Below are 13,593 nucleotides of genomic sequence, written 5' to 3'. Positions count from 1 at the left end.
TGTCCCCGTGGGCCTGCAGAAAGTCGGGGCCCAGCGTAGCACTGGTGGGTAGCTGAGAAGTTAGGCTCTCCCGAACCCCCCAAAGCCACAGGAGCTGTAACTTGGTTCAGCAGCCGGGGACCATCCTCAGTCCTCCCGAAGGAGCCAGCTCCATGTTGGGTTTGGTGGTTAACCTCCCCCTGCCTCTTCCTCTCTCAACCCTAACCTCTTAAAGGTTTTTATAACGGAGAGGCCTCCTTAGCTTTAATTCCCAAGTGCCAAGAATGGGTGTGAACTTTTTTCCAATGGTTTATTTCCTTTTAATCATGTGCTTGTTCCCATGTCTTCACCTGCCTTCCTTCTCCAGAAGCTCTTACCGGGTAAGTGCCCAGAGAGCGGCCACAGCCTTGACACTTGAGGGAGGCTCTCGCTCTCCTGCCTTGTTGTCGCCACTATTCCTCCGCAGAGAGCCTCCGCCATTTACTTTCTGTGCAGCTGCAGTTCCGTCCCCGGGAAAGAGGGGCGCTTTGGTCACGAGTGTCCACTGGGGTTTCGAGTGCTGGCCCCAACGTAGGCAGTTCAGACCGCTCACATACAGGTCAGCAGCTCCTGACCCTGGTTTCGAAGCCACCCTGGGGTATTTCCAGTTATCTCCTGTAAAGGGGCCATGAATTCCCCGTGGGGGTCTCTGCCTTGCTTATCCCGGAGCTACTCCCTACCACCTCCGCTCAAGGAGGGTTGGGAGTCTTTTGTGGGAATTTGACTCCTTCCAGCCACATCTGGTGTGTACCCCACGCCGTGTTTTGTCATCTCTGAGACGGCTGTTGAATTAAGACACCACTGATTCCTCTACCTCTAAATGAAAGAAAACTCATCATTGTGATCATGATCATAGAAGGCCAGAGACTCGAAGATGCATCCAGATTTCAGGGATGTTAAAATGTTGTTTAAAGATCTTAACATGAGTAAACAAAAATTTTTCTAAGAATGGAGTTTCCCTTTATCCGCTGGCCCTCTGCTGAGTTAAGCCCCTTAGTCATGTCCTGCCACCGGCAGATGCAGCATAGCAGCTGCTCAGGTGTGGCGAGGGCCTGGAGTTGAGGCCTCTCGGGAGAGCAGGCTGGTGGCCGGGAGGTACAGGGACCACAGACAGGGGCTGCCAGTGCCAATCACTCGGCACTCGTGCAAAGCACAGGCTCCCGCCTCCCTGGCATCTGCACCCGAGCGCGCATAGCCCTGCCTATGGGTGAGGAAGTTGGAACCTAGGGGCCCGGGGACTGCCGACTGAGGAGGCTGGCCTGTGAGCGCAGACTGCTGGAGTCTGAGCCACTTCTGGGTATCCCTGGGGTGACCCATATCGGCCAGTCCTGTTCTATCCAGGGGAGGCAGGGGCCCCTGATGTTGAGGGACAAGGCCATTTCGAAGGTGACTCATCCTTAGCTGGGGACAGAATCTCTTTTAAGTCTTATTCTGCATCCAGACAACATGTGTTGCTTGGCAAAGGATTATGTCCAGAGTTTGGAGAAACCATGTGGATAATAACCTAATTAGTAGAATCTCAGGAGCAATCTATTTCTGGCAGTTAAGTGTCCCATGTTTAAGCCAGAATCCTTCCTCTTGAGCTGGTCTGTACCTGTGTTTTTCCGGGATAGCCCCTCGGGCACACTCTTGAACAGGAGTGCAGCAGACCACATCAATGCCCAGGGTCCTGCTTCCTGCCCTGTCGTCTGGGGCATGAACTTGAGTCTTTTGACTTGGGGGTAAAGACCCGCCATGAGCCCTGAAGAGTATGCAGAAGTGTATAAGTCAGGCCTCCACAGAGGAAGAGGGGGGCCTCCTTCCTTCATTTACTCCCAGTAGGGCTCCAGGGCAGGATAAGAATGGGGCCCTTAGAAGAGCCATCAAGGAAGTACTCTTCTAGCTCTGCTTGACTGAAGTTCACAGCCCATGAGCCCAGGCTGGGGGCCGGGGGGGACTAGAGTCCCCTGGTCCGAGGGGCTGGCGCAGTTGAAGGGCGTGGGCTCGTTGTGACTGGTTGGTCTCTGTGGAGGCCAGCCCTGATAGCTGGCTCGGGGGACCATGTGGACCTGTTGGCCTGCTCCACCACCCTATGGACCCCCCCCCCTTCCCAGCTCACCACTTGTCTCTGCTCTGGCAGCTGTGGCTGGGTGTGGCTGCCAGTTCAGCAAGTGGGGCTGTGAGTGACAGGCTAAAATTAGGTGTATCTACACCCCCAGTCCTCCTTTCATTGGGGTTGTTCTAATAAGCCTTCTAGACTTCGGGTTGACAGTCACCTGCCAAGCTTGAGGAGGGGGTGTGGGGCAGGGGCCTCCTGGGAATGTGGATTTGAAAGTTCTGTGTTACTGACTGCTCTTAGCTGGCGTCTGTATGTCTGTGCATGCTGCTTCCTCCCCTGCAGGCTCAGACGGGAACAGCATGGACTCAGTGGATGGCTGCTGTGGGCCCAGGAAGACTGACAGTTTCCAGAACGCCCAAGTGGGCTCCAGTCCTAAGAAGGTGGACCTCATCATCTGGGAGATCGAGGTGCCCAAGGTAAGGGCTGCAAGGTCCATGGTGCCTCAGGCCCAGGGTCATCGGGCTGAGTGTGGAGGGACAGTAAACCCAAAGCAGCCCCCGAGTGAGCCAGGGGCTGGAGGGAAAAGGAGGCCCACATTCTGCGAGGGCCTGAGAGCTTCCTGTGATGTGAAGTTCCCGCAGCTGCCTTCAGGAGGGACCTGTTCTCATCTCCATTAAAACTCACAGGCTACTCACTCTTCCCCTGGGCTTCCTTGGGTTTGCTGGAGCTCCGATCTGTTTGGAGATGCTACTAAAAACCAGACTGAGGACGTGGGCCAGCCCAGAGTCCCTTCGCTGTGCCTGCTCAGAGCTCCCCAACGCAAAGTATTTTTGATAATTGAGCACAGCATAAATCCATATTTAAGAGAGCTTGAAAAGTATAGGCATGTAGGAAGAAAATAACAAGCTGCTCTAATCTAACCCCCGGGAGTGACTGTGAAGACGTGTGTTTCCTTCTCGTCTTGCACCCTGTGGTTTTTAAACAAAACTGAGATGATGGTGCTCTAATTAATGCTTTTAAATATTTAACAATTTCATTTTCCTGTGTTATTCTTTGAAAATATGATTTTAACTGCATTATTCATTGTATGAATGTCAGTTTACTTCGCCAGTCCTCAAATCCAGGGTACTGAGGTAGTTTCGAGCTTCTTGCTGTTCTAACTTAACAATTTTATTGGCTTGATCTTGATGTTTATCACCGGGGCTCAGAAATAATTGGCCAACTGAATTCTCCTGGGCACTAGCTCCCTGCTGCCGTGGAGACTTGGCTTGGTTTGAACCCTGGGTTAGGCAGGCTGCTTTGACCCCGGAGTGCTGGCTCCCTTGGTGTTTTCTCCCCCTGTGACCCCGAGAGCCATCATGCCCTCTACAAAGGGCATGGGCAGGCAGCTCTGTGTACCAAGCAGCTGTGTCCCTGGTAGCTCTGCTGGGGTGGGGTCATTTGGGATTGTCTCAGAGCTTGTCTTACTTACATCATGGCTAAGTTGGGCTGCTTCTGTCTGCCTTGAGCTCTTGGCACGCCAGGCACTTTGGTAAGCCTCGTGCTCTGGAGGCCCCGGGCCGCTATCAGTGGGCAGCAGAAGCCCAGAGGTTCTTTCTTCAACTTTTATTTTCAAATGGAGCCTCCTTATCTTCGAGCGCGGATAGACTTGAAGAGGTCGGAGAAGTCGTAAACCCACCCTTGTGCTGGTAAAACCTCTCCTAGTGTAGATTTGGGAGGAGAAGATGCTGGCTTTGCAGTTCTCTGGATGTGGGCCAAGTTGTCGGGGAAGAGAGGGGAACTGCTGAGTCTGGGAGCTAGACTGTGTAGTTCAGCACTTGGTAGCTGTGTCACGTTGGGAGAGTTACTTAGTCTCCTTGAGCTCGTTAACCTCATCTGTGGAGTGGTGATAAAGGTATCTGTTTCAGAGCTAAGCGCTCAGAACAGTGGCAGAGGAGTGCTGGCATGTTCATAGTTAATGAGATGTTTGAGCTTGACCTTGTATAAAACAAAGGTAGTCTTTGGGAACGTAGGGAATTGATTTCCCATTAACACCCCCAATTGTGTGTCTCTCTCTCTCAGCACTTAGTTGGTCGGCTAATTGGCAAGCAGGGGCGGTATGTGAGTTTTCTGAAGCAAACGTCTGGTGCCAAGATCTACATCTCAACCCTGCCTTACACCCAGAACATCCAGATTTGCCACATAGAAGGTCAGTGGCAGCTGCTGGCCTGGGTTTCATTGTCTTGCCTGAAATGTAAAGCATTTGAGTCCCAGTTATTCCCCTTTTTGAAATCCACATCTCTGAATAGAAAACCCTGCTTATTCCCAGGTGAAGGGAGCCTGGGGTAGAGGGGTCTTCTTCAGCCTTCCTCTCCAGTTCAGCTACCTGAAGGAGCCTCGGCTCCCTCCCCCAGATCTTCTGGCCGGGAGAGGTGTGAGCACTCAGATGGGCAGGTGGGGTGGCCCGGGCTTATGGCCTTTCCCATCAGCTAGCCTTCTGTTGCGTTCAGAGCATGGACACGGCACCAGAGAGGTACCATTTGAAAGGTCAGTGGGTTTCAAGCCTCATTAGATGCCTTTCTTCTTAAGGTGAAACTTGGCTTTTCGGCACCTTTAAAGATGCCAAGTTACACCTTAACTCTAGGAAAACTGTGGGGTGGGATATGTACGTGAGTTTGGTTTGCTGTTCATCACACCCACTATGACTCTCCCGCCTCTGCCCCCGTTCAGGTTCTCAGCATCATGTAGACAAGGCGCTGAACTTAATTGGGAAGAAGTTCAAAGAACTGAACCTCACCAATATCTACGCTCCTCCACTGCCGTCACTGGCACTGCCTTCTCTTCCAATGACTTCCTGGGTGAGCATGCGCCCAGACCAGACCTTCTTGTCTCCCTTTCACTCCAACCTGCCTCAGATAAGAAACTCCCAACACTGGGCCGAGAAGGCCAGAGTTCATTGATGCCTGTGACCTCTCACCGCTGGCCTCTGGTCAGTTTGGTTCTGCTTCTAGCCTGTGCTCTCTGTGGCTGGGCTTTGGGGCCGAAGTGCTGGTTCAAAGCCAGATGTGTCTCTGTCCCCACTTGGAAGGACCGTTCTTGGGCTCTCCCGCCCTGGCACCTTTTGTGTCTTCAAGGCATTTGCCTAGAAAGGAGTATAGTCTATACAGGAGACTGGGTGCACCAGACTGGCTTGGTGATGTGTTCAGAGTCCCAGCCTAACACCTCGGAGGCCTGGGTGGGACCCACCCTTGTGTGTTTGGATGGGCTTGGAGTGGGTCCTTGTGTTCATTGCTCCTAGTTCTAGTCTAGTGGTGGCCCTGGTGAAGGAATCCCTTCCCCTTCCTTCTCACAGGAGGTACCTGGACTATAAAGGAGAAGAAATTCTCCCCACCCGGCCCCAGGCAGCCAGCCAGGTGGCTCTTCGGAGGGAAAGCTAACATGTTGAGGCCCCTGTGTGCTGGGGTCTGTGGGCTTTCTGGGGCCTGTCCCTCAGGATCCTGCAGCATGCCCACAGCTCTGCTTGAGCCGCCTCTCCCCGGGAGAAGAATTGTAGGGCTCTGTAGGACAGATATGATGACAGCACTTCACACATGGGCTGGATGTGCTGCTTCCGGAGAACTGTCTCCCTGGGGTTGGTTTGGGAGGGTTGACTTCTTGGTTCTGTATCTTGCCCCCTCCAAAGAGTTTGTGCTGTTGGGGGAGGGGTGGGTGTCCTGTTACTTTCCTCTGGATATTGGGGAGTAGGCTGAAGCCCACTCCATGCTTTACTTCTGAATCCTAGCATTTTCTCCCCAGCAGGCTTGGACCAGCCATGCTCTTTAATTGTAAATAATTGAGCAGGTAGATGGCTTCCTTCCCTGGTTCTCTGTGTGGCTTGGTGGAACTGGAGAGGAGGTCGCAGGTGCCTTTCAACTAGCTGCATGGGGGAAGGAGGGAGGTCAGGACTCTTAGTCAGAGACCTGGCCACCTGACTGGAAGGTGGCCTCTACATCCTCCTGTTGAGGGCACCTAGTTGTTGCCTGTAACTTGGCATCAGGAAAACTAGTGTCTAGGGACACGTCATTTTGAGAGCAGTCTTGGCCTCTGCTAGGGTCTTAATGTGGGACCTGACCACGGAGCAACCCACATTCCACATCCCAGAGTGGGGATGAGCTGGGAGGTTGTCTGTGGAGGGCAGAAAGGAGGAGACAGGATGACTCAGACTGTTGGTTTCTTGCTGGCAGGAAAGCAGAGTAGAGGGACCCTGTGGGACTTGGAGCTCCTGGGGTCAGCTCCAGGGCCCAGGTTGCTGGCTGTGGACCTGGGGCCTGCCTACCTCTTACTCTCTGGTGCCTTTTTCTCCATGGCCCCTCATTCCTTGCCCTCCAGAGAGGCCTTTGCCCAGGCCCCTACAGGGCATCCACAGCTGGCTCCTCCCTGCCTTGCGACAAGGCCTCCTCTAGAGGTGATTCTTGGCATTGCAGGATAAGGGCCGCAGGTGCCACACTTTGCATGGCTGAGGTCGTTTTCTTGGGCTTCCTCCATTTGGGTGCCATATTGCTTTGGGCTACCATGCGTTTCCAAAGCTATGCCAGCTTAGAGGCTTGCCTGGAGGCCTCAGGGCTTATGCCAGACATGAGAAGAGAAGGATTACTGCAGTGCCTGCTGCCCCTCCCATTCCTGACAGCTCATGCTGCCTGACGGTGTCACTGTGGAAGTGATCGTGGTCAACCAGGTCAACGCCGGGCACTTGTTCGTGCAGCAGCACACGCACCCTACCTTCCATGCGCTGCGCAGTCTGGACCAGCAGATGTGCCTGTGTTACTCTCAGCCCGGGATCCCCACCTTGCCCACCCCCGTGGAAGGTAAGTGCTGCCCGCGGGTCAGTGGGGAGCCCTGGGCTCAGGCTTTTGGGGGTGGCCTGTGCTGCCCTTGGTTTTGACCCAGGAGGAGGCTGTCCCAAGATCCTTCATTGGAGCAGCATCCCTGAGTTCTTGCCGTCCGCGTGGAGTTACTCTGGGCTGAGTTTCCCAGCTGTCCCAATGGAAATGGTCTTCCCACTGGCTGACAGAGTCCCATGGGGTTAAAGTAGATTTTTGACACATGAGCTCAGATCTCAGCTCTGCCATCTATCTGTTGAGTGGGGCGGTGCCCACTTGTTTCAGGAGTCGGGGTTGGATTGTATGTGTGTTGTATGTAAAGTGCCTGATCCAGATGATGGTTCTCGAAGAAGCTCCTTGACGAGCCATAGACTCCTGCTGTGGGGTGTCTCACCTCCATGTGACAGATGAGAAAACGGGCCCTCAAGTCCGGTAGCTGGCCCAGGTGATCCCTGAGCAGGAACGGGGATCTAAACTCAGTTGTGCTCCTAGGTCTGTGCTTTGTCACTCTTTCCTTATTGCCTTGTTGGCAGGAATCTAATGTCCCAACATCTCATCATCCACCCGTAGCAGGGGCTTCTAACCTGGAGCACCCTGATGGTTTTAAGGCTTTAGGGAAAACTTTGAAGATACCTGTAGCAGAAATAAGGACTTAATCATCAGAGTCTCTTAATGTTACTTTGATCCACAAGTAAAGACTGAACTGGGGTTTAAAAGGTGACTGTGCCAGGGGTTCCCTTTAAGGGTCAAAGTGAGGACATAGTATGGTCAGCTGTGTGTACAGGCCCTCACCCCAGAGTTCTATCTGTCCTGTCCCGGCTACCATGGGGGTGTTGGTGACTGCTGGTGTACTTGTTCCCTGGCCTTGGCTGCCTGGGACAGCTGTGCTCTTGGTGCCTTCCTGAAGCAAAGGCTAGAAGAGGGGGCCTTAAGCCTGGGGATCTTCTTCTGATCAACTTCTGAGTTGCCACAGGCCAGAACAGGCTCTAGATACCAGGTTGACAAGATCTGCCGTACTCGGAGGTTCTTGATTTTTTTCTGGGACTTTAAAAATATACATCTCATTCCCTGAGTTTTAGATTGGCTCCTTCTGGTCAATCCTTGTCCCTCTCAGGTTTTAGTAAGTTTCAGAATAAATGGGTTTGGAAGACTGTTTTTTGGTCTGGAGAGCTTTTTGGGTGGCATACATGGGAGGCCAGATTTCCCATGTCCAGGTCCTTCCCTTGGCCAGTCTTAGGCTCCAGGGAAGCTTTGGAGACTCCTGGCCCCATGGAAGCACAGGCCTCTGAGAAGTAGCATGAGGATGTGGGTAGCATCGACTGGGGTGACCCTTGGTGCCTTGCCCTATGCCAGGAGTACCCACATGCTCTCTTCCTGACCTGCAGTAACGGTCATCTGCGCTGCCCCCGGCGTGGACGGTGCCTGGTGGCGAGCCCAAGTGGTGGCCTCCTATGAGGAAAGCAATGAAGTGGAGATCCGTTACGTGGACTACGGTGGCTATAAGAGAGTGAAAGTGGACGTGCTCCGGCAGATCCGGTGGGTCCACACTCCTCAGACATGCACACTCTGTGTGTGTCAGGGGGTGTGGGATTTCTGCAGAGCTGGCTTAGTTCTACCAAGCCTGGGACATGGGTTGACTCTTTTGGCTGCCTATTCTGGTTTGGCAGAGCCTGATAGGCTGCATTGCTCGCCTCTGCTAGAAGGGCTGGTCTTGTGGCAGAGGTCCCCCGAGTATCCTTGGACAGAAGTGGGGCAGGCTTCTCTCTGGGAACTTGATGCCAGCAGTCCTGCTGAGGTCAGGCTGCAATCAGGCATGCTGGGAGCTGCGACCTGCTGCCCGTCCTGTATGCCTCTGCTTGGCTTCATCTTGGGTTTGGTGGGGGCACAGCGTTAAAGCACCAGGTAAATATTGGCCTGAAATGGAATCATCCTTCAAGTTCGTAAACTGTTCCTTCCTTGCCTTTCTAGATCTGACTTTGTGACTCTGCCATTCCAGGGAGCAGAGGTCCTTCTGGACAGCGTGATGCCCTTGTCAGGTAACAGATGGGGCCTCTGACATGGTGGGAACCATGGTTGAGAGTAGGTCTTTCTCTTTGAGAACCTTCGTTTGTGCCCGGAGGACTTAGGCTAACACAGCGTGTGCCTCTGTCAGAGTTTCTGATTTGATAGTTCAGCGCCGAGGCCCGAGGACGTGCCTCTCTGGCCAGTACTCAGTTGATGCCAGTGCCGCTGGCCCATGAACCACCCTTTCAGGGCCACTGTTCCGGACTTTACCCAGGCCGCCAACTTTGAGAGGTTTCTAACTCGGGCACTTTGTGGAACATGGTTGGGACCTAGGGTCCAGCCTCTGTGGTCAAGGGGTATGTGTGGAGGCGTGTTGCACTGCTCAGCTGGGCCTCAGCCCCCGGGCACCGTGGGGACTGTGCTGACACTCACCTGTGTGGTATCCTAGACTGACCCTGTCCCCAGACAGAAAGGTACTGACAGAGTGATCCGGGGCATGTTAAGTTAGCCTTGCTAGTTTTTTAAAACCTCTGGAAAATGGGATAGTATCTGTCCTTCAGGGAGGCCGAGGGAATCCCATAAACCCAGGAACTGGGATGTGGACGGTGGTCAAGTTGCAGCGGCCGACAACGGGGAATTTTTTTTTGTAGGTGATAGTCCGACTGTGCCCCGCTCTGCTCTTACTGTTCTGGTCCATGTACAGGAAGTGTGCTGGGGGCCCTGCAGGCTCACTGGTGTCCTGGCAGCCTCCTCCTGTTTTCCTTTTTTGCTTTTGTGCAGTTCGCATCTCCGCGGTCTGTCCAGGCCCAGCCAAGGGGTCCCTCCTCCATCAGGCCTTACGCAGACCTCCCTGACCTGCCTCTCCATCCTTGCCGCCTCTTGCCTCGGCTGTGCACTTGTGCGTAGCTGCGTAAGCAGATGGAGAGTGCTGCCCCTGTGCCCTGCCCACCAGTGGGGGGCTGCCCATGCTGTGCTCTGTGGCCCACCTTCACCAGGTGTCACTGCCTCACGTGAGGAAGGTTCGTCCCGGTCAGCACCCAAATTAGATGGTGGCAGTGATGCTGTTCCCCTTGAAGGCAGAGTTTCCGTTCATTTGCTCCTGTCCCCCAGCAGGTAGCCTGTAGCGGGGCCCCCATGAGTGTATCCACTTGGAGCCCCATGGAGGCTTGGCCTCTGTTCCTGCCACAGGTGGCTCTTCCAGACTAAGTTCCCCGGGCCCTGGCAGCATCCGAGGCTTCTGGAAACACCTGGAAATTGTGTGAGTGACAAGGGTGCTTTGCCTCCATGAAAACCTAAATGCTGCTGTTCTTTTTCCTTTTAAAGATGATGACCACTTTTCCCCTGAAGCAGATGCAGCCATGAGCGAGATGACCGGAAATACCGCGCTGCTGGCTCAGGTGTGTGTGTGGGGGCAGGCAGGCTGGACAGGGTCTGTCTGAGGAGCCTCCTGCTGGCTTTTGTGCTGTGCCTCCCACAGCCTCTGTTATCAAGGATCTTGGATTCTTTGACCTTTGAATTCCTTTCTCCTTTGTGGCTTGGGCCCTGGTTTGGTCAGTAGTCTTTAATGAGGGGTGCGTGGGGGAGCTTTGTAATATGCTTGCTTTCTTCTGTTCTGTTTCTAGGTGACAAGTTACAGCCCGACTGGCCTTCCTCTAATTCAGCTATGGAGTGTGGTTGGAAATGAAGTAAGTTCTATGCTTTTCTTGTAATTTATTGGCCAGCAGTCATGGATGGATTTGGAGCTGATTCTGTCACTATCTCCTCTTGAGCTAATCAGAGGTTGTAACTAACCAGTGGACCCCACTGCCCCCACCTGGGGACATTTAGCAATGTCCGGAGATGTTTTAGGTTGCCTCATTTGGGGGTGGCGATGCTAATGGTGTCTGGTAGGTAGAGGCAGGGTGGTGCTGCTAAACATGCCCCAGTGCACAGAATAGGCCCCACAACAAAGTGTCAGTGGTCCTTCTGGGACCTAGGATCTTTCTGGACCCTGTGTCCAGTGGGTTTTCCCACCCCATTTCGTGGTGTTCATGCTTAGATTTCTCTAGTGTACTGAGAAGCCTGCCCTCACGCCAACAGAACGTTCTGTAAATACCCCTGTTAGCCTAGAAGAGTCCTGTCCCCCACCCCCACCCCAATCTTCTGGTACTCGTAGCTTGCGGTGGTCTTCTGGGACCTGGAGCGGGAGGACCCTTGCTGGTCTTGACTGCTGGCCTGGAGGTGCAGTGGGCCGAGCTCTCAAGGGAACTTTGTTTTCCAGGCGGTGTTGATAAACCGGTCGCTGGTGGAGCGAGGACTTGCTCAATGGGTAGACAGCTACTACGCGAGCCTCTGACCCCCGTCCCTGACAGACGCTTCTGGAGTCTTTTTGCACTGTTGAAATTGGGCTTGGCGCTGAGGCAAAGACATTACATCAGAATAACAATCGTTGTCTTCCCCAGAAAGTCGTCTTTTTTCCCTCCACACTGTAGTCATGTTGAGAAGTCTTGTCTCTGAGACAAGGAAGGAACCATGGGTTCTTTCAAAAGCCATAGGATGGTGTTGAACAAGCCAGTCAGTTTAGCCTGGTTCCAAGCCTTTAAAAAAAAAGAAAAAAATGAGAGTAAAACGGTCTCAACCAGGTTGTCCTCTGCCACCTCCGTTCCCTTCTTCCTTCCCACCTCCTCCCCTCACTCAGAACCAGACCAACCGCAGCAGACGGGCCAAGGGATGTGTTGCCTGGGAGGGTTTCTTTTCCTTCAAAATCTTTCTTCAGGGAGCAAGACATGAAATCACTAATTGGTATTGATTATTTGTACAGCTTATGTCAATGAATTTATGATATTTAACCAGTTTTTATAAACTTCATCTAGGTCTCTAGGAAGGCAGACTTTTTAATGCATATGTAAATACGAAGCAGTCAGACCTCCTGCCTTGGTCGGTGGTGGAGGGGAACGTTATCTTGCCAAGCCTGGTTGTAATTTGTAACCATTTTCTATTTGTGCAAACTCTGTAAATATATGTTTAAAAAAATGTAATATTTTGTATAAGATACACTGGAGAACAAAGGGAACTCGAGATTTTTTCCACACCCCACATCATCTGTGAGCAGAGCAGCTGTCAATGCAGGTTTCCTCCTGTGGCTTCCTGCATACTGGACAGGGTGACTGTAGGGGATAGATTGTGAGCGGGGATTTTTTTTTTTCCTGTAAAAATTTGTTAAAAAAAAAAAAAAATCAACTCATTTGAATTACCTTCCCGTGGTGTGTTTGATTCTTTTTTTAGATTGGCTTCAGCATTTTGCCGACAAAAGAAAGTAACTTACATAAATCTTGAACTGTGTGCACTGTAGCTTTGAGTCCCTTTCTTCCAGGGTGAGAGGGTTGGGGTGGGGAGTGAGGAGGTGGTGGTGAATGTGGTGGGCTGGAGGGGCCCCTCTAAAGGAGCCCCAGGGCGCTGGGAAGACCAGTTAGCCAGAAATTTCCTTTTTTTTCCCTCTCTCCTTACCCCACAAGGTGGCAGCCATGCTTCCTCTGGCTTCCCCTAGTGAGAGTCTCAGAAAGCCAGGCCCGAGTTTAAAGCACTGGCTTCCATAATTCTTTGGGTCGTCTCAAGAGATCTTTGAAGTTATGTCCTCTCTTGTGGTGTAGGAACAATTTACACCTACATGGGGAGAACAGAATGAAGTTTTATCTTTTAAGGATTTATTTTACAGGGAGTGTGTGCATACAGGAGGGAGGGGCAGAGGAAGAGGGAGAGAGAGAATCAAGTAGACACCCTCCTGAGCACGGAGCCCAGCATGGGGCTTGATATCACGACCCTGAGATCATGACCTGAATGGAAATCAAGGGTCTGATGCTTGACTGACTGAGCCACCCAGGCGCCCCAGAATGAAGTTTTTATTTAATGGCCTCTCTTTAGGGCAAACGCAGGCTTGGGCCCGTTGGCTTGTGTCTTGGCGCTCCCCACTCCCACCCCCACAAAAGGGGTTTCTGGAAGGTGGAGGCTGCCCCACAGAGCTGCAACTACCCTCCCCGGCCATGGGTAACAAGTGGTTAACAGCATGTTTCTCTCATCTGTAGGATCAGCTCATGGGACCAACCTCAAAGCAATGAAGCAAAATCATGGAGTGTCCCCTGCTTGTACAGAGCTTGGCCCTGGGCAAGCTCTCATGCAGTTGTAGCTGGAGGTCATCCTAAGTCCCAGCAGTAATTGGCTGTGACATTGGCCAGTTTGGGTTACACCCAAGCTTTTTCTGTACAGCTCTGTATCACTGGAGCAGACAAGGGTATGTGGGTGCCCTCAAGCTTGTGTGGGGAGAGTAGCAGAGCCTGGTGTTCAGAGTTGGCCTTTGGGAGCTATTGAGAGGGACCTATAGAATCTGGTGCCTGGTGGGGGACAGGATAGAGGACAAGCCAAAACCAAGTCAGGGTAGTCCAGATAAGATGCTGTTCTGTGGAACAGCTCTTGGGGTGATAAGTTGATGGGTCAGGATCCGTTGGACAAGGCCTCCAGGACTGGGGGAGATGGGCAGTGGGGATGAGGAGCTGGGCTACTGTGGGACTTAATAGTCTTAGCTTTCAGGGGTGAGTCCATTTAAGGAGGCTTTGGTATACGGGAGTAAAGTGAGTTTAGAGGTTGGTGAAGGTCACATACTCTGAATTAACCCTTCTCAGATTATACAGGTTCAGAAAAAGTTGGTTTTGACCATTTTGC

General features: G+C 52.6%; 1 protein-coding gene across 2 annotated transcripts in view; it reads left to right on the top strand.

Annotated features, from left to right (window-relative positions):
• AKAP1 (A-kinase anchoring protein 1) overlaps positions 1 to 12,228 on the top strand; it is a 34,076-nt gene extending 21,848 nt beyond the window's left edge. For both annotated transcript variants that reach the window (XM_032871999.1, XM_032871998.1), the window contains exons 3-11: positions 2,399 to 2,532; positions 4,118 to 4,244; positions 4,766 to 4,893; positions 6,702 to 6,879; positions 8,280 to 8,430; positions 8,863 to 8,930; positions 10,222 to 10,295; positions 10,521 to 10,583; positions 11,159 to 12,228. In XM_032871999.1, the coding sequence (XP_032727890.1) occupies positions 2,399 to 2,532; positions 4,118 to 4,244; positions 4,766 to 4,893; positions 6,702 to 6,879; positions 8,280 to 8,430; positions 8,863 to 8,930; positions 10,222 to 10,295; positions 10,521 to 10,583; positions 11,159 to 11,233 (998 nt within the window). In that variant the 3' untranslated portion in view covers positions 11,234 to 12,228. The remainder of the gene's footprint in view (positions 1 to 2,398; positions 2,533 to 4,117; positions 4,245 to 4,765; positions 4,894 to 6,701; positions 6,880 to 8,279; positions 8,431 to 8,862; positions 8,931 to 10,221; positions 10,296 to 10,520; positions 10,584 to 11,158) is intronic.
• Positions 12,229 to 13,593: the final 1,365 nt, after the last annotated feature.

The sequence above is a fragment of the Lontra canadensis genome, unplaced genomic scaffold, assembly GCF_010015895.1.
Source record: "Lontra canadensis isolate GAN:19392208 unplaced genomic scaffold, GSC_riverotter_1.0 scaffold43, whole genome shotgun sequence".
Lineage (NCBI taxonomy): Eukaryota > Metazoa > Chordata > Mammalia > Carnivora > Mustelidae > Lontra > Lontra canadensis.
The sequence above is the reverse complement of the archived record's forward strand: the minus strand, read 5'-3'. Positions and strand labels throughout refer to the sequence as shown.